This window comes from Juglans regia, chromosome 6, assembly GCF_001411555.2.
Source record: "Juglans regia cultivar Chandler chromosome 6, Walnut 2.0, whole genome shotgun sequence".
Classification (NCBI taxonomy): Eukaryota; Viridiplantae; Streptophyta; class Magnoliopsida; order Fagales; family Juglandaceae; genus Juglans; species Juglans regia.
In genome coordinates, this window is record NC_049906.1 from 5,765,032 (window position 1) to 5,786,322 (window position 21,291).

The 21,291-nt window shown below is 36.5% G+C and overlaps 2 protein-coding genes across 2 annotated transcripts; one reads left to right on the top strand and one right to left on the bottom strand.

Moving 5' to 3' along the window:
• Nucleotides 1-4,273: 4,273 nt before the first annotated feature.
• Nucleotides 4,274-6,293, bottom strand: LOC109001629 (transcription factor RAX2-like). The gene is made up of 3 exons (XM_018978982.2): nt 6,095-6,293; nt 5,477-5,606; nt 4,274-5,370 (listed from the first exon to the last, which is right to left on the bottom strand). Exons 1-3 carry the CDS (start codon nt 6,228-6,230, stop codon nt 4,716-4,718), a joined length of 921 nt encoding a protein of 306 aa, XP_018834527.1. The 5' UTR covers nt 6,231-6,293; the 3' UTR covers nt 4,274-4,715.
• Nucleotides 6,294-12,038: 5,745 nt separating this feature from the next.
• Nucleotides 12,039-16,962, top strand: LOC108979964 (endo-1,4-beta-xylanase 1). Its single transcript, XM_018950767.2, has 9 exons — nt 12,039-12,084; nt 12,200-12,414; nt 12,545-12,598; nt 13,147-13,541; nt 13,620-13,773; nt 14,051-14,403; nt 14,649-14,826; nt 14,929-15,468; nt 15,702-16,962. Exons 2-9 carry the CDS (start codon nt 12,331-12,333, stop codon nt 16,815-16,817), a joined length of 2,874 nt encoding a protein of 957 aa, XP_018806312.2. The 5' UTR covers nt 12,039-12,084; nt 12,200-12,330; the 3' UTR covers nt 16,818-16,962.
• Nucleotides 16,963-21,291: the final 4,329 nt, after the last annotated feature.

Consider the following 21,291-nt stretch of genomic DNA (forward strand, 5'->3'; position numbering starts at 1 on the left):
GTTGCACTCCAATGTCACCATCGATTCAACCATTATTACCAACTTGAAGCACCAATAATTTTTTCTACAAATTACTCTGCCCAAACTCCACCTTCAAATTTGGTTTGGTACCTCGATTCTGCAGCAACTCATCATCTCACTAATGATCTCTCTAACTTGAATCTGTCCTCTAAAGCATATGCAGGTGGCGAGACAATTCGAGTTGGTAACGGCACGGATATTCCCATCCAAACCTTCGGTGACTCCTCTCTTTCCCTCAACTCTTTTTCCTTTCTTCTTTGCAATTTATTGCACCTTCCATCCATCACTAAAAACCGTGTTTCAGTTCTTCAATTTTGCATTGACAACTCTTGTGATTTTGAGTTTCATTCCACTCATTTTTATGTGAAGGACAAGCAGATGGGGAAACTCCTCCTCACCGGTCTAACACGTGATGGACTCTACATCTTTCCCTTAGTCGTGCCTTCTCTGTCGTCCCCATCTGTCCATGTTGGTGAAAGAACCTTCATTGATCAATGGCATCGACAGCTTGGGCATCCCTCCTTAGCATTAGTGTCTCGTGTATTGCACGCCAAGTACTTGCCCTTTTCCCCCACAAAATCTAGTTTTCAATGACCTAAGTGCCCCCTTACTAAATGTCATAAGTTTTCATTTTCTTCAAATCAGACTCATTATACTATTTGGAATTAATATGTGCCGATCTATGGGGCCCGACCCACTATGTCTCACGAAATGGTTATAGATATTATCTTTCTTTTGTTGACTCTTACACCTGTTTCACTTGGATTTTTTCAATTAAATTAAAATATGATGTCACTCAAATCTTCTCTTCCTTTTTACCATTTATTGAACGTCTCTTTAATACCAAGTTAGTTACACTACAAACGGATGGTAGTGGTGAGTTTAAACCTCTCACCACTATATGTAAACAACTTGGTATTACTCATCACTTTTTATGCCTTCACACACATCAACAAAACGGCTTTATTGAAGGAAAGTATCATCATATAGTGGAAACGGGCCTGACCCTTTTAGCTCACTCCTATCTTCCTTTCACTTACTGTGCTGAGGCCTTTGAAATGGTCGTATACTTAATTAATCTTTTACCCACACAGGTCCTCAAAATAAATCTCCTTACTCTTTAGTTTACAAAAAGATCCCGACAATAAGTTTCTCAAAGTGTTTGGGTGTGAGTGTTGGCCCAACTTATGCTCATATAATTCTCATAAACTCAATTTTCAATCCATCTCTTGCCTCTTTTTAGGTTACAGCCCAGCCTACAGAGGCTACAAATGTTTGGATCTTCAAACAAACTGGCTGTACATTTCTAGGGATGTTCTTTTTAATGAACTCTCATTTCCCTTCTCCAAAATTCGTTCCAATAATTCTCAACCTCCATCTTTTTCAACTGAGGCCTCTTTGCCTATTTTACATCCCTCTGTCTTGGGCCCTCCACTGAGTTCCATTGTTCAACACCCAGCCCCATCTCTTCTCGGCCCAGGCCCACCTCCTCCCTCATCAAATCCACCCAACTCAGAAATATCTTCATCCCCTTCCTCTCGATCACTACTTTGTCATCTATCGTACCTTCTCCTTCTTCTATTCCCATCTCTTCTCCCCCTCGTCTTGTCCCACCTCATTCCCCCATAATTACTAGAGCGCAGACTAATTCATCTCGTCCCCGTAGATTCACTGATGGAACCACATCGTATCCCACTCGCCATTGTCTTACTGTTTCTGCAGGTGTTCCAGATGATCCTTCAAGTTTCTCTGATACTGCTAAGCACTCCGAATGGCAAGCTTCCATGTCCCAAGAGTATGATGCTTTAGTCCAAAATTAGACTTGGACACTGGTACCTTCTGTTCCCACACAAATGTTCTGAGTTGTCAATGAGTTTTTTGTACAGAAACACTTGTTGATGGGTCCTTTGAAAAAAGGAAGTCTCGTCTTGTTGCAAAATGTTTTCATTAACAACATGGTGTTGATTTTCATGATAGTTTCAGTCTCATAGTGAAGCCATCTACAATCTGGCTAATTCTGTCCATAGCAGTTTCTCAAGGGTGGCCTTTGCGCCAAAAAGACATACAAAATATTTTTTGCATGGCTTACTAACAGATGATGTTTATATGCAGCAGCCTCAGGGCTTTGTTGACAGTTCTCGGCCCACTCATGTCTGTAAACTCCATAAAGCCATCTACGGAATTAAGCAAGCTCCAAGAGCATGGTTTGCTCAGCTAAGTTCCTGACTCATTGACTATGGTTTTATTGCATCTCGAGCTGATCCGTTCTTTTTTATTCTTACTCACAATGAAATTCAAATTTATCTGCTTATATATGTTGATGATATATTCATTACCTCCTCAAAACAGTCTGTCATTACCAGTCTCATTCGTGACCTAGGAATTGCCTTTCCTGTAAAAACTCTTGGACCCTTATCCTTCTTTCTTGGCATTGAGGTTGATTACACTAGTGATGGCATTGTTTTATCTTAATGAAAATACATCAATAATCTCCTAGCCCGCAGCCACATGCTTCATGCAAAAACCATGCCCTCCCCCATGACTGTCTCTTTAAAACTGTCAAAACATGATACACCTGAATTTGAGGATATTACACTGTATCGCAACATTGTAGGTGGTTTACAGTACCTTTCCATCACCAAACCCGACATCTCTTTTTTAGTTAATAAGGTTTCCCAATTTATGCACTCTCACAAACTTCCTGATTGGACTGCTGTAATACTCATTCTGAGATACTTGAAAGCCACCATCAATCATGGATTGTTTTTTGCCTCAAAATGTAGTCTTAATCTTCAAGCCTACTCAGATACCAATTGGGATGGGTGTCCCGATGATCGTAGATCAACCGGTGGCGTTTGCATATTTTTAGGCAAACATCTCATCTCATGGAGCTCTAAAAAGCAACAAACAGTGGCTAGATCCTTAATTGAAGTAGAGTACAAATCCATTGCTTCATCTGTTGCTAAAGTTATTTGGCTGCAAACTGTTCTTTGTGAACTTGGCGTCTCACTATCTCAAGCTCCTACCTTGTGGTGTGACAATCTTGGAGCCACCTACCTCTCAGCCAATGCAGTGTATCATTCAATAACAAAGCACATTGACATCGACTATCATTTTGTGAGAGGTAGAGTGGCTGCCAACACTCTTAGAGTTTCTTTTATTAGTTCAAAAGATCAAATTGCTGACAAAGCCCGTTGTAGCTGACAAGTTCCTTCGTTTCAGATCGAGTCTCAATGTTGTAGATACACCCTTGAACTTGAGGGGCCATATCAAGCTATATAGCCATGTGTCATCCTCAAATATACAAATAGTTGGTGTGCAGTCTAGAGTAGAACCGTAGAGGAAATATATTGTTATTCTCTATTGTCATTTGTAACAAACTTTATTTTATTCTTTCCTTCATGTATATATAAGTACTACAATACAATGAAATACGATGAGATGATATGAATTCCCTTATTTCTACATTGTCTAACAGATATGGTAAAGTGAGTTTTGTAGAGCCTACTTAAGATGAATTTAGATGTATTTAGATGTTAAGATAAATTTAGATGTATTTATGGGAAGTTAAAAAAGGTTGTAAGTCTCACGTGTAAAGAGGTTTTGAGTTGAGATGAGTTTAGTGATTTGAGAGTTTGGTGTTTAGATGTTAGATTTAATTTAAAATTAGACTGAACTGAATTGATCTCAACTCAGTTCAAATTCAAACAGGCCTCAATAGTTTATTACCATGGCATTGAAGTTATATATATTATATATTTTGGCGTTTTCATATTGTATTAGGGAAAGATCTAAGAGAAGAGGGAAGCCTCAGCCTGAGTTCATTTGTTTAGTAGCTAGCTAGCAGCATGAGAAGAGGGAAAGCCTAGTCATCCCATGTGGCGCATCAATTTTCACGTAAGAAGTAGCTAGCTAGCAGCATCACACAAACATGCAGTCTCATAAATTCCATGGGAAAAGCCTGTACATTTCTTTAGTGCTCATGACAGACAGAGAGAGAAAGTTAGGAGCTAGTCAAGTATATAAGAATGAAAGTAACGTGCATGCATGATCATCTTCAAAATCTGTCTTCGATCTCATCTTACATCTTTAACTTTTTTTTTTAAGTATTATCTTACATCTATCTACGACAAGTATTCTCCATATATATCAAAGTTGCCGGACATAATTAATTGACATTAATTATGACGCGCGGTGCATGTATTTGTGCTGAAGCCCCGCAGAGATCAGATCAGAGAGAGAGAGAGAGAGAGAGAGAATCTTTTTTGCATTAGCCAGAACACCATGCAACTTTCGTGGTCACTGGACAGGCAAGAAATAGGCAGACATGCTGATGGAATATACATATACTGACGTTCATCATGTGCATCTTCATGACTTGGACAACTTAGATAAACCAAATCTCACAATTAAAGACCCCACCATGACAGTACTATCATCCTTTGAACCTACCCACCACCCAGAACACACGCACGCACGCACACTCACACAAAACAAAGAGTTAAACTTGTTCATGATATTTTACTCATTTACAGAACTTACAAATTACATTTACAGTATTCAATGTCCTTAAAACTGGATCATCTTTCGAAACTTTCACTGCTATATAGGGACAATTGTACCATTACCCCCAGAGCATGATTCGAGATCGAAACAGTGAGATTTCTCCAGCTTTCTTGGCCCTTTTCTACTTTTTAATATTGGTTTATGACATTTGGATCAAGTACTACTCCTTGAGACTTGATATCAGTGAATGTAAAATCACCCATATTTGGATAGCAGGTTGGACCAAATCCACCATCTAATTTCTCTGGAAAAATTAGGCTGTTGTCAAGACCGTAAGGTCGAGATGATCCAAATCCCCAACCCGTCAAAACCCCGGAATCATCGACGTAACCATTTCCGGCCAATGAGACAAACTTATCGAGTGCAAAAGAAGACGAATGTGAGATGTTACTTGAACTGTCTTGAGACAAAGAGACAATGAGAGTACTAGTACTACTGTTCTTTGAAGTTGCACCAAATTCCGAAACATCCATGAGGCCCGGGCAGTATAATTGAACTGGATCTGAATTGCCCAGGCTGCCTTGAAAACTGGCTGATGATAATCCAAAACTAATATCAGTGAGGTTTTGAGGTTGGGATGAAGCCGAAGTTACAAAACTATGGGGTTCAGCTTTTGAGACGAAACTCATGTGATCGTGAGAATAGATCATTTTGTCACTCTTTGTTGTGGCGTTGCTCGTATTTCCTGTCAACAGCTGCTTCTTCTTCTTCAATTTGGTGTTCCAATAGTTCTTCACCTCGTTGTCTGTTCTTCCAGGTAGTTGAGCGGCAATCACAGACCATCTAACCAACATAATACGAGTGGGATCTAAATGAATCATTAAATATTCTAAGTAAAAAATGAGAATCTACATCTGAAAAGAAGGATTATCAACTAATTATTAGTTACCTGCTTCCCATTTGGCTGTGGAGGGTACAAATAATGTTGTCTTCCTCTTCAGTAAAACCTCCATGTTTGATGTCTGGTCTGAGATAATTAAGCCATCTTAAACGGCAGCTTTTGCCACATCTCCTTAGGCCTGTGAATGGTGATCATGTATACATACATGAAATGGATATATACATACATGGGTGCGTCGGAAGTGATCAAACTATGGCTAGAAAATATTGATTTATCTTCCAAATTGAGAATCAACCAAAGGGGTATGAATTATGAAATGGAAATAATTATGAAAATAAAGGAAATTGAGGAAATGATATCGAAAATTGAGAAGCTGCATGCTACGTACTACAGATCGATCGAGCGAATATGAATTCACCTTCATGATGAGATTCAACCTAGTAATTATTAAGCTCATGTCCGATTTCATAAACAACTTTTCATGAGTTGAAGAGCATAAAAGTGAATTCTCATTTTTGTGGAAAGTCAGGAAAAAAATTGGCCTACAAATAAAGAAAACTTTTTATTTCCATGATTTTCCTCCGTTCATCATGAGTTGAGAATTAGAAATTAATAAGTACCATGAAATATAATTTAATCAGAAATTATGATGAGAGAGAGAGAGACCAGCTTTTCTGGGCAAAGCCATCCAATTCCCACCAGTGCCATGATTCTGAATATAGCTCTTAAGAGTTGCATCTTCTTCTAAAGACCAAGGGCCTCTCTTCACGCTATCTTTGTCACAACATGGAGCTCTTCCCATGGCTACCGGCCAAAACCTAAAGACTGAGAGATAGAGAGAGTCAGAAGATCAAAGGAAAACTCATACACGCAAACACTTTGATCAAGCAATATTATAAAGAGTTTCTGCTGTCGAAGAGTTTCTTATTGAAGTTGGTGGAGCCTTAAAAGTAGCTTGACTTTGTATGACTTGCTCCTTGCCTTTTGTTTATTTTGTCTTTTGTTTCAATTTATATTACCCTGTTGGGCATATTTCTTGTTTCTTAAGATTAGGGGACCACAGTCAATTATCATAACATATATCTACTATATATATATATATATCATCACGTGTCCATTTTAACAACTGTTGTTTGGAGTTTTCTTGTTTTGTTTGACCTTAAAACATCAAATAATTTCTTAAAATTCTGGTGGCTTTGTGATAGTAAAGTCTCATTTGGTTATATTCGGATCATATCGTATGATTGTTGAATAAAATATTATTAAAATATAATTTTTAATATAATTTTTTTAGATTTAAAAATGTTGAGTTATTTTTATATTTTATTAAAAAATTTAAAAAATTATAATAATTTAATGAGACTAGATAAGATAATTTATAAAAATTAATCAAACTTAAGTATTTGAGAATCATATAAATATATATATATATATATATATATATCTCTAAGACAATAATTAGCGAGGTATTTACACATCAAATTACTTGGAAGCAATAAAACTTTCGTATATATAATTTGCCTGGATCTGCATGAGATAAGTGATCAGAATAATCCTAAGATTCAACCCATTTTGGCTCTCCCTTTTGTTTCTGTCATGTCTTTATACTAATCGTAGCTAGCTGCGCCGCTGCGAGTATAATGACCTCAAAATTTAAATGATATAGTTCGACTAGACAGTGTAGAATGAGCGAAGAGTATTCATATGTATTGGTCTTGTTGATCTTGAAGAAAACAAATGTTCATTTAAGGAGAAAAGTGGTTAATGTTAGAGTTGATCTATTTAGAGTGACCCATATGCTACAATTTGTTAAGAAGTTTAATTCAATTAAACCTTAGGTGTTAAGAGTTTTACTTCTAATAAACAACTAGTAATAGATAATTCATATTTCTTGATGGAAGGAATAGTTTAAGTCTAACTCTGTTAGAGGATTCCTAGCCTATAGTCTATAAATAAAAGGCCTTTGTACATCATCGATATGCCAATCAAAAGGCATAGGTCAGAAGATTCCATTCCTACTCACGTTTAACATATTATTTTTTTTCAAGTAAGATTTTTTTAGGCTCTTGTTTTATTCTTGAATAACCAAGACGGGAGGTACACGCTATTTTATTTCCGTTGCTAGCTATTCCATATTCAGTATTTTATTACATCAGTTAATTATATATATATATATATTTGCAATTATATTATCGGTCATACTCGAATTTACGTTTTTTTTCATCAATTTAAGTTTTTTAAACAAATGATAGTTTAACATGGTATCAAAGTAAAGATCTAGAGTTCGGATCTTGACTTTACATGACAACCATACCCCCTCATTATATTTAAGAATTTACGAAAATTAATTACTCTTCCTAAAATTAGTAGACATACAAATCCTATGAGTCAATAACTTTGAGCCATATATAGCCAGGGAGCTGTAATATTAACCGCATCTCATGATATTGAGTAACTTGAAGGTGAAATTAAGAAGACATTTTGAAATAATTAGTCTGAATAAAGTTTTACTTTATGATGAAGGTGAAATAAAGATGCTCTAATTAGTAATTTAAACGTAAAGCAGGTAAACAAACAATTCTAATAAACATACTAATTAATTTCCAATATAAATTAATCTTATATATACATATATGAGGTAATATATAGTACTACCGTTTCAACTTCTACTCAAATTAAAAATTAAAAAGAAACAACGTCTAAATTAAGGGTGCGTTTGGATGTTGAATTGAGTTGAGATGATAAAATATTGTTAGAATATTATTTTTTATTATTATTATTATTATTATTATTATTTTGAAATTTAAAAAAGTTGAATTGTTTATTATATTTTGTATTGAAATTTAAAAAAGTTGTAATAATGAGTTGAGATGAGTTTACTTTCCAAACGAAGCCTAAAAGTGATAACCATGGGATAAAACTTCAAAGCTTCATCCCTCTATCTAAGATACATTTGGGGGCTTAGTTTTCAGCATATGGTCTTTGAATCTTAATTAAAGCTAGCATGCAGCTTGGGGAATTAATCAAGTTTTGGTGAACAATATGTATGTATGTATGTATCATGCATGGCGGCATGATTCGCACGGTAAGAAAATTGCTTATTTGAAGTCGACTATTACTTGTCAAAATAAATATATTTTTGTCATAAATAATTAATTACAAATGTTCATTTTTCTTATACGCTTGGTCCCATTACAAGAAAATAAGCTTTAGAGTGACGGGAAATGGTTGAACAACCATTGAAGCAAGCTGCTAAACAAGGGGATCATATGTATGATGAGAAGGATCTTTTTGACTTCACAAGTGTCGTTTTGTCTTTTGCTTTCTGTCTAAGTATATATTAGATTCATTGTTATCCCTCAAAAGTCGATACTATATCATCATTGCTCACAGGGGCGGACGTAACTACATACATATCCTATCTTTGTCTCTAGTGATCTCCTGACTTCAAAAATAAATCATAAAAACTAAAAGTAAAAAACAAGAACTAGATCACCATCAATTCATCGACTGCTGTATTAACTGAAATAAATGTGCACTCTGAGCTGAGGAAGCATCATATGAGAACAACTGAAATACCTTAAAAAAACCAGGACCAAGTTGGTCTTTATGATCCATCGTGTCGGTAATAGCGATGTATTTAAGTAATAGTTATTACCACCTTATTTCAAACGTGTGCTAGCTAGGCTGCTAGCTGATGTTAAAAGCTCTTACCCGTTTGGATTTAAAATTGATGTCAATTTATCTTATCTCGTCTCATCTAATTTGAGACATTTTTTACCAAAAGGTAAGAAGTACTTTTTTTCAAGTAATATGAGATTCATTCATATACTCAATCTGAAATCTTATTATAGAAAATTATTGTCCTTTAGTCATAAAGTGATTATATAAAAATAAACTCACATACTGATAACGCTTGATGTGATATGTCAGATTATAAAGTTACTTTTATTATAAAGTAGATTTAACGAATTCCACAAAATCATACTAATTTATTAGTTTATTTTGTGTCTCTAGCAATTCCCAAGTAACTAATGCTCCTGATTTTCCCCCATGGCTAAGGAAGCCCATCTAATAAAATGCAGTCCACATTTCTCTCTTACCTTACGTTTTGGAAACAATCCACGGTGGTTTTGAGCCTCAGACTGTCCTGAAGAACATTGGGATTGAGCTTAGGCTTTGGGGAAGTAGAAACCGGCTCAACATTCTTAATCATGGGCCAAGGGCCCAAGATGAACTATAAAGAATGAGGAGGAGCTGTTGGACTTGTGCAATAGGCTACTAATAGCAATAGAATAGAGGAGAAGCAAACCTTCTATTCCTGTATTTCAGATGTAATTCAATTCATGCAATGCATGGGAACAGAGCGCCCACTGTAACGACCGTGGCTCAGATCAAAGGTTGGGGTGTTCAGCAAAGAAGAGAGTCGAAGGGCGTGGGGAAGACGATGAGAAGTGAAGTGTTCTCTGTCGCCGGGAGGGGGGGGGGGACTTCGGTCTAAAAGTCTTCAGTCGAAGGGGATTGAGATGGGCCGCAACAAGCTTGGCCCATGGAGTAGGCTTCGAGCTGGATCAGGCAGGAGTTATTGGACTGGGAGGGTCTTCCCATGGGCTCTTTATATGTTTTATTAGTTAAAGACTTTATGTTTTAGACTGATTTTAGTCTTTAGACTTTTACTTTATTTGGCCCATGGCCTTTATGGAGTTATCTGTAATAGATTTCAGTTATTGTGAATGTTAAGTATCATTCGAATGTTTAAGCAATTTCTTGTCCTATCCTATCCATCTCTCTCTAGCATTTTCTGGAGGCACTATCCCTCGAAGAGAGCAAGAAACCCTAAATCTCTAGCTATACAAGAGGTGTGTTACACCCACCTGACCCAAGTATGGGTGGTGTGGTATAATGGATAGACAACCCAATGTTTTGAATGCTGTTTCAGTGACCGTTTCGATTGAGACATTGAAACAAGATATATACTATTTCGGAATAGTCTATATATGAATAAATTATATATATAAATTATATTTCAAAATAATAGTTTTTATATAAATAAATTATATATATAAATTATAAATAGTCTGGTCTAAATTGAAGATCTAAAATGAGCCTACAGTTTGAAGAAATGAAAAAAAAAATAAAGGCCAAAATCTGTATATCGGCCAAAATCTGATATATTAGCCGGTACCTGTTGATACGGCCGAAATTTTAACCCGTATTTTTTCTGCAATGACTATCAAGCCAATATGGCATATTACGGCAAAAGATTGACAACCTCTCAAAGTTGCAGCTGCAAGAAACAATTGGGTACAGAATCAGAAAGAAGAAAAAATGGGTACCGAAGCATTGCCTAGAATATTTGATATGGGACTTTTGAATGGATGTCCTTGTCAAGTTGGGGAAGGAAGCAAAGAACAACTTCTCCCCGGAAGAATTGATGTTGCTGAGCAACAGTAAGTATTGAAATTCCAGTCATTGTTCTGCTTTTGTTAAGTTTGCTTGAACGGATTCCAGCAGTAGATGGCTTCTTATTTGGAATTTGTATATGTTCTGAAATAATGCGCATAAAGTGAATGCTAAAGGTTGCCAATTAAGCAGGTAAGAGAGTGGTTGTTGAAGGCTGCGGTTGCAAGATTCAGTTGAGGTAAGTTGAACTTAGTCTAATTTCAAATTGAGTATAACATTTAAACATTTAATTTTTAAATTATTAAATTCATCTCAATTCAAAATCTTCTTACATGTAGGATTCACAACCTTTTTCAACTTAACATATTTTTATAAGTAGGATTTACAATCTTTTTCAACTTCTTATAAAAAGTATTAAACTTATTTTAACATCCAAACACACTTTAAATACAGTTTAGATGGACCTCACATAACTCTCTCAATTACTCAACTTATTACTATTTATAAAAAACTGAATTAAACTAGACTCAACATCCAAACGCAATCTAAATGTTGTTGTTTCTTGCTTCATACTAACTTATGAGTATTACGGAGTTGTCTGCATAGGATTTTTGAACAGTAAGAATCTATATGAACATTTTATACATGTATATATCTCTTCAATTGAACCATCTAATTCCTCCACGTTTGGATTCGAAGATGGTTTGAGATGAATTGTGAATAGAAATGAGATGAGTTGTAAATAGTAATGAGATTTGTGAGTTAAAGTTGTTGAATAGTAATAAATAGTAGTGAGATGAATTGAGATAAACTGTAAATCCAAACGTCTTAGATACTCTATTTGAATTTTTGACCTGACAGGTTTGGTCTGCATAGATTATGCGAATTGCTTCTGATTAAGCTCCAAATTGGATTGCCTTGGCCGAAATGATTATTTCAGTGCTCAACTTACATTGTAACCCAAGATCAAAGCAGAAAGAAATATTTAAGTCATTGAAAGCTGGATTCAAAATCCCTATCAGGATGGCCCATAGTGAGCAAACCTAGGAGCTATAATTCATACTGAAAACTCATCTTCACCTAATCTGCAAGACTCGGACAGAGATTTGGCTTGTAATCAAAGAAAAAGAGAAAGGCGATCAAAATAAACATCTATATATATCATTAAACAAAAGCTTCTGGTTACCCTGAAAAATAAATAGGAAAAGCTTCAATTCCAATTCAAGCATACCAAACTGCAAGACAAAGCAAAAGTAACCTTACCCAGATCCATTTAATTATCGATTACAAAAAATAGAAAACAAAGATTTTTTCTTGGATTTGGATAGGTTGTTAATCAACTATTATTGTTTGATCGATTGAATCCAGACAAAAGAAAAACTGGGAGAAAAAGCCAACGGCTTTTACAGAGGAGGGTTTCTCCTATTGGTTTGGTTGGATGGGCCCGCACTTGTCGTAGACTTCAAATCGCAGATTTAGAACGCGGGGACGCGTATATAATGAGAAGGGTCTCTGCCTGCTGCTTCACAAGCCTTTTCTCCGGGATTCACAGAAAGCACGATAACAAGAACAAGCATACCCAGGTAGTCTTTTTCTGCTGTTGTTCTTCTAATTTCAGAAATAAAAGGAACTGTTTATATTTGTAAGTTGACATAATGCTTTTGGTAGTTCTCTAATAGAATCTAGTTTTGCTTAATGTTTGTGGTGGGCTAGAGAACCAGGAAAACTATGGAGAACCCCACGAACAACGCCGGTGACCAGGTGGAGGTATGAAGTTGTTAATTTGTTCAGAATTTCTGAAAATTGTATTTCTATTGTAGTTGGGTTTCTTACAGTTACAGCGTATTGTCATCATTGAGTTTTTTTTTTTTTTTGGTGTGTAGTATTCGTTTGTACTTTAATAATGTAGGGCAGTCTAAAACTTACCCAATTTAGGGTTTAAATGGCATGGTGCATTTTTATTTTTGTGGACCAATTGAGTGTACGAGTCTATCCGAGGTGGGAAATTCAGTTGATGTGAGAGATTCTTTGTTTTTTTTTTTTTAGAAAAGGACAGGAAAAATAATATGGGAATCACGTTTGCAGAAAATGAAATAATGGTGTAAGTTATAAGAGTTTTAGCATTTGCAGAAAACCTCTTGATTGGAATCACGCTCCCAACTTAGAAAGCAACTTTACTTGATATTACTCCTTGTCATAGGGCTTATAGCAAATGATATTTTGAGCATATATAATATTTTGGGTGGGGGAGATTTCTTGGTATATTTCTATTGATGATTTTGCTGTATGAGCTTACTTATACTTATTCAATGAAGCCGCTTCATGAGTCCAAGAGCTCCCAAATTGTGGAAGGAAACACAAATGACTCAAATCGCAGTCATGCTAGGAATATCATACTAAACCATGACTTCTCTGAAGAGCTGCATTTGTGGCATCCCAACTGTTGTGATGGCTTTGTTGTTTCAGCCAAGTCAGATTACCCAAAAGGAATATCAGAAAATTCAGGTGGTAATTATGCAGTTGTTACAAACCGCAAGGAATGCTGGCAGGGCTTGGAACAAGATATCACTGCCAGGGTTTCCCCAGGTTCCACTTATACAGTTTCTGCCGATGTTGGAGTATCAGGGCCTCTTCAGGGATCTACTGATGTTCTTGCAACTTTGAAACTAGAATACAGAGGCACAGGGACTAGCTACTTGTTCATTGGAAGGTAATGTATTTGTTATTCACAATATTGCCTTTCCTTGGGGAAGAAGAATCAATGTCTTTACCACCTTACAATCCACAGAACTTCCGTGTCTAAGGAGAAGTGGGAAAAGTTCGAAGGCACTTTCTCATTGTCAACCATGCCAGACCGGGCTGTATTCTATTTTGAAGGACCTCCTCCTGAAATTGACCTTCTTGTCAAGTCAGTAGTGATCGTGTGTTCCTGCCCAAGTGAGGTAATCTATGACTTAAGCATTTTTTTCCTCCTTGGATTACTTTCTATCGAAGACTTTGGTAAAAAGCTGGGATGCATGGAGTTATTGATGATATAAAGAGTAGTTATTAAGTGTCAATGATAAAAGAAGCTTGCAAGTCATTCCTATTTAGTTGTATTTTTTCAAATCTGCCTAAGCATTCTCACACCCTACTCCCCAATCCCCAAAACCAAAAATCCATTTCAAAATGTTTATACTAACTGATTCTATGAATTCTCTTCCTCCTTGAATTTCATAGAGTGTGAGTCATGGATGTTTCACCGCTGGAGACGAGAATATCATTCTAAACCCCAGATTTGAGGATGGCATGAATAATTGGTCTGGAAGAGGCTGCAAGATTGTTTTACATGATTCTATTGCAGATGGAAAAGTTGTTCCACAGTCTGGAAAGTATTTTATATCTGCAACAGAGCGCACACAGACCTGGAATGGAGTTCAGCAAGAGATCACTGGAAGAGTGCAGCGAAAGCTTGCTTATGATGTGACTGCTGTTGCTCGGATATTTGGTAACAATGTCACTAGTTCTGATGTGCGAGTGACTTTGTGGGTCCAATCACCAAATCATCGTGATCAGTATATTGGCATTGCGAAGTTAGTTCCTTTTCTCCAATTCTCATTCCCGTGTTAGTTTCCTCTGTGCGCATGTGTGTAATATATCTTTGGGAGAGTCAAATTTGTGAGATATAAATATAGACACGTGCTGTTACATTTTCTCAATTCTTGTTTTCTGTTTCTTCAAAAAAGAAATAATCTTCTTCATATCCTGAATTCCTACCTTAACGTGGAGAGATTCTCTCGTTTTGACAAACTTCTTAATGGAAGCTGTTTTTCTATAGTGCTCAGGCAACAGACAAGGATTGGGTACAGTTGCAGGGGAAGTTCCTTTTAAATGGTTCTCCATCAAGAGTTGTCATATATATTGAAGGTCCCCCTTCGGGTACTGATATCCTCCTGAACAGCTTAATTGTAAAGCACGCAGAGAAAACACCCCCTTCACCTCTACCTGTTATTGAGGTTAGTTGACTAAAGGTCTATGCTTTGATATTGATTTATACATACATCTAGAAGTTAAGTCCGTAGAGTTTTAAGCATTCAAATATCACTTGTATTTTGTAGGATCCTGCCTTTGGAGTTAATATAATTGAGAACAGCAATCTAAGTGATGGCAGCACCAATGGGTGGTTTCCCCTTGGTAATTGCACTTTGAGCGTTGGTACTGGTTCACCACATATATTTCCACCAATGGCAAGAGATTCCCTTGGAGTTCATGAACCTTTGAGTGGTCGCTATATCCTTGTGACCAAACGGACTCAGAATTGGATGGGTCCTGCTCAAATGATCACAGAAAAACTGAAACTCTTTTTGACATACCAAGTGTCTGCTTGGGTTCGGATTGGTTCTGGAGCTTCTGGTCAACAAAATGTGAATGTAGCACTAGGTGTGGACAATCAATGGGTCAATGGGGGACAAGTTGACGCCAATGGTGGTAGATGGTATGAAATTGGTGGTTCCTTCAGAATTGAGAAGCAACCGTCCAAGGTTATGGTTTACATTCAAGGCCCCGCTCCAGGTGTCGACTTAATGGTTGCTGGACTCCAGATTTTCCCTGTTGACCGACAAGCAAGGTTTAGATATTTACGGAGGCAAATCGATAAGGTAATTTCTAGATTTGACTTCTTCCATCCATTTTCTATTGCTGCATCTGGTACCAGAACATAGATTCGATAGGTACACCCACATACAAACATATATGCATTCATACATATATACACACACCCGTATTAATGAGTTCATTTTTCTTCTCCATTAGGTGATATGAGTAATTCCCTTGCAACACCGGGGATTTCTTCTACAATATTGATCTTGACTACTCATTTTTTGGAATGCAGGTTCGTAAGCGTGATGTCATTCTGAAATTCTCAGGAGTGGATTCAGGTGGTTTTTTTGATACCTTTGTCAAAGTCATACAAACTCAAAACATTTTTCCTTTTGGGACATGTATAAGCAGAACAAACATTGATAATGAAGATTTTGTCGAGTTCTTTGTAAAAAATTTCAACTGGGCTGTGTTTGGCAATGAGTTGAAGTGGTACTGGACAGAACCACAGCAAGGAAATTTCAACTACCAGGATGCTGATGAGATGTTAGACTTGTGTAAGAAGCAAAACATAGAGACTAGAGGTCATTGCATCTTTTGGGAAGTGGAGGGTGTGGTCCAGTCATGGATCCGCTCACTGAACAATAATGACTTGACAAAAGCTGTCCAAAATCGTCTAACAGGTCTTCTCTCACGCTACCAAGGGAAGTTCAGGCACTATGATGTTAACAATGAGATGCTGCATGGTTCCTTCTATCAAGATAGACTCGGTAAGGAAATCCGAGCAAACATGTTCAAGACTGCACACCAACTAGATCCGTCTGCCCTCCTATTTGTGAACGATTATCACATTGAGGATGGATGTGACACCAGATCATCTCCAGATAGGTACATTCAACATGTTATTGATTTGCAAGAGCAAGGAGCACCGGTTGGAGGTATAGGAATACAAGGACATATAGACAATCCAGTGGGGCCAGTTGTATGTTCAGCTTTGGATAAATTGGGTATTCTTGGTCTTCCAATCTGGTTCACAGAGCTTGATGTGACTTCCATCAATGAACATGTTAGAGCGGATGATTTGGAAGTGATGCTTCGGGAAGCTTTTGCCCATCCTGCAGTAGAGGGTATTATGCTATGGGGGTTTTGGGAGTTGTTTATGAGCCGGAACAATGCGCATCTAGTGAATGCAGAGGGTGACATTAACGAAGCCGGTAAAAGATATCTCGCTCTTAAACGGGAGTGGCTGTCTCATACCCATGGCTATGTCGATGACCAAGGAGAGTTCAGGTTTAGAGGCTTTCATGGAACATACCATGTTGATATTGTTACTGAATCCAAGACATTTTCAAAGACAATTGTTGTTGATAAGGGTGAATTGCCGCTGGTGATATCCATAGATTTATAAGCTTGCTGCTTCAACTAAAAATAAGGTACATATATAATGTACCATAATTCATCATATGGTTGTGATATTGTACAAATGGCTCTCTTGTGGCATTGCTTCATAAATTTTATCTTCCAATGAATATATAGATAATACGATTGATGTACACAATGCATGGAAAGTGCCCTTTCCTCCTGCCTAATAAAAGAACCAAGAAACAAGAAACACGAAGTTATATACGGTATTGATGTGATTACCCCTTTGTATACGCTAAGTACTTGGTGCTGGGAAATAATAATTTTAAGTAAAAATTAAATTATTAATTAATAAATAGTATATTTGTAAAATATTTTAAAAAAATTATTATTATTAAAATATTTAATATTATATTATTATTTTAATTTTTAAATTGATAGTTCAATGTAAATTAACACTTTCAATAACTTTTAGTCAAATTTTAAACTTGACTAGACCATTGCCAGAAATGAATTTCTCTCAACCGAATACTACAGAGCCCAATAGGCCGAAAGTTGCATTTACAAAGCATTAGGGCCTTATTAGAGAGACATCAGTTATTTTGATACCAAGTGCAGCCCACTCCCAATCAATTAAAGCCTCGGCCTTTTCAAGGTTGGATTAGTAAGTCATCAATTTCCCACGCTAGCCATATTGCATCTGGAAATGCATCATCACAACATTATTAAATCTTGTGAATCCTTCCTACTACTAGAGCCGGAAAAAGAAAGATCCACACTCAAAGAGGTATCTTTCAATCAACTTAGGATTTTTAACCGAAATGCTGTCCCAGAAGGCACGGAAGCATTGATTTTTGAGGGGAGAACGAGTGGCCTTGGGGGCTGTAATTTGTAATGTCAAGACCACATGAGAAGAAGAGGAAAATTAGATAATGGTGGATTGGACATGAAGCCAGACTTTTTGAGTGGGTACTGGAAGAATAAGGGACCATTACTATCAGCATCAGAAAAAGTAAGCTGCTGGATGGAAATTCTTCACCTACAAAGGATTTGCTTCTCTGCAAATCTGTCTTCATTTGTTTATTATGATTCTGCCATCAAAATCAAACGAAATCATTCATGGGTTCGTGGCTTAAAAAATACAAGAAAAAAAGAAAAGAAAAGAAAAAAAGAACTGGATTGGATTGTGAAATAATATGAGATGGTTTTAAATGAAAGATAAAAGTTGAATAAAATATTATTAGAATATTATTTTTTAATATTATTATTATTTTAAAATTTGAAAATATTAAATTTTTTATTATATTTTATGTATAAATTTAAAAAAATTATAGTAAGGAACGAAAAGAAACCCAGGTTCGTCGTTAGGATGCATTACGTCAAAGATAGATACATATATATATATATATATATATATATATAGTAAGATCAACATCAATTATCAACAGCAGCAAGGACTTTCACACATACGATCATAAATATTATATGAGTTGGAAATTTTATTAGTAATTTCACTGTCATATTTAAGAGAAAAATAAAGGCTTCCCCACAAATGATTTGCAAGTCTACTAATATAATATCCAATGCTTCCCTCACAGCAATCACATCATTATGATAGACACCCACCATCTACTCCTCTCTGCTAATCTCAGCTCTCTCTCTTGTTCTCTCAATTGCATTACATGATGGTAGGAGCCAAAACAGTCCCATTCCTGTCTCTACAAACCTGTAATTCTATTTCTCTCCACACGTTGGACCCCACTCCCCACATGGGTGCACAGTAGCCATTGCCGGACCTCTGGAGCTCATTTACCCAACTCAACTCCGTCCCCATCTACTCCCCCCCACATACACACAGAGGAGCGCTAGATGGCCGTCAACGTCAGATCGGAGTTAAAGTTTGATATGATGGTGGGGTCGAAATGGGACCCGGAAATATCAGAAAATTTTAGAGAGAGAGAGAGCGATGGGTAGTGAAAGTGGGGAGTAGGCAGTGGGCAGGCAGGGTCATTGATAATTTGATGTCTACTGCACTGCACTGCATCGGGAAACAGCTCCCGCGCTGTTTTCGCGCGCCTCTTCCAAACGACAGCTCCTTTATGGCCCCATGCCTTTATCTGGGGTCTGGTTTCTGACGAAACGGCCAGACCCCACAAGAAGCCAAAACCGCAGGGTTTAAAGAGAGATAGACCTGGTGTCAGTGTGATACTGTGAAAGAGGAGCACTCTCGCTTTCTTCCAACAGCAACCAACCATGCACCAACAGTATTAAGATTTAATACTAGACACCACTTTGCTTATAATTTTCGTTTGGTAAAAGTTTCAGTTCAGCCTTCAGGGTTGAGTCATCATATTCAGTGGCTGCATTCCTGTGCATACATGACTTCTACTTTTCTTCTTTTTCTATGCTTTTAAGCCTTCGACTAGTAACTTGGTAAGTGACGTTCTGTCTTGCTCGTATGTCTAGTCTCTTGTCTATTCCACTTGAGAGTTGAGGGGTCCCCCCACCAGCACCTCTCACTTTCTTGGCAGGTTTTAGGTCGTATTCTGATGATACCTCTCAAAATAACGGGCATCCTCCATTATTTCGCAATTACAATAATTTTCAGCTAGCACAAGGAGAAAAAGATCTTGCAATTATTCGATGGACAATTTTTAGGCAGTTTCCGAATGTTATTATGCTTTTTTATGTTTTCATTTCATTCCTTAAAAGGTGTTGTTTTCTCCCTTGAATTTCTTCAATTTATCTTTCTAAATTGGGAATATGGATTCCTTTTGCCACATTATTATTAGCTAGCCAACTGCTTGAAACTCATCTTTCAAGCAATAATGCCTTCACATATGTTCCAAGCTGCCTCCAAAGTTGTCTAGCTGGGATAGTCAATGATTATCTGATCATTCATTTCAAACTATCCACATGAAACAAAATTAGTTAGATGGCTACATTAAAATATCTAGGGAAAACGTCCGCAACCTGTCCTAGTTTCCCATGCATGATACCCTATGATTATGATATCCATAACCCACCAACACAACAATAATGTAAACAGTTTTTCTCTTCATGTTACTTTTACTTTCTACGTCTTTAGATTTTCATTTTGTGTTGGCAAATCATCCGTCAAAACATGTTTTCTAGATGTAAAGATTACTCGAGCATCGAGTTCATTGTTAAGTTAATGATGAAATCTGCAGAAAATAAGAAAATGGTCATATTTTTTTCACATTTATATATTAGATGAAGCCAAAATTGATTTCTATTGGAATATCGATCCAATTTCTAGAACCTTGTATTTGATAAGAATTCTTCAATTCTAATGTTTTGTAGGTCAAAATGGGTTGCCAAGTGAAGTCAGGGAAAACCTTGAACAAACATCCAAACAAGAGTAAAGTACGATCTGAATATGCTCAACAAAGAAAAGCTCACTACAACATAAATTAATTTTTATGGCAGTCTGAAAATTGTGACAGTGTCCAAACCGTTACAAAAAAATAATTTTTGTGATAGTTTTTGGAAACCATCACTGAAAGTAGCTGAGAAATTGCATAACATTCGAACGTATACATATTCACGTTAAAACGTGCCCTGAACATTCGAACGTGGAGGCTATTTACGTGCGAACGTGAAAATTTTTTGTGCCAACGTTCGAACGTTAATTGATTTAATATTAAAATTAGATATTTCAAAATTAAAAAAGATTGAGAATTAAAGTTCATTAATTTAATATTAAAGTTGGATAAACTAACATTAAAAAAGATTGAGAATTGAAATTAAAAAATAATATATATATTAAATAATATTGTTCATTACATATGATAAAAATAAAGTAAAAAACATAATAAAATTTTGTAAACAACATGATAAAAGTGAAAAATACTCAATACGAATTGTTTACATATTTATTAAAATCGGTCAGTCAATGTGTTGACATTTACAGTTAGGATATCTATTCGATGGACAAAATCGGTGGCAAAATCAATGACACTCTATTCTACTATCGTGATCTTTTGGTCGATGTACGCAATAATATCTAAGACCATAGTATCGACCTAAGCTGCACATCTCCCATAGATATACCCATCGACAGTTGACTAGTACTCTTAATATGAGGAGCAACACCGAGTCCAGACTGAGTTAGAGGAATAAGATCTGGTACAGGGTCAAGCTGACGTCGAGCATGCCCCCTCCATTGTCAAATGATTCGACAGTGTGTGATCATGTCGTTAGGGCTCCTCTACTCTGTCATCCATTCCTTCACCTAGGGTTACACCCCCCGGCTCGACTCGAACAATGAAAGTCTATATATACATATAGTTAAAGCCACAAAAATCCTTAAAATCTAGTTTTATCAAAACGGGTAAAGCACGTATAAGCACTAAATCTATAAATTCTCTACAAATCTTTTATAAAAGAAAATAGCTCCATCAAAACAAGGGAAAATTTTCACATTTTTTCATGATGGGATTCACTTCTTTACATAAGACCTGTGTGAGATTATGCATTTAGAACTTGTATATATCTTA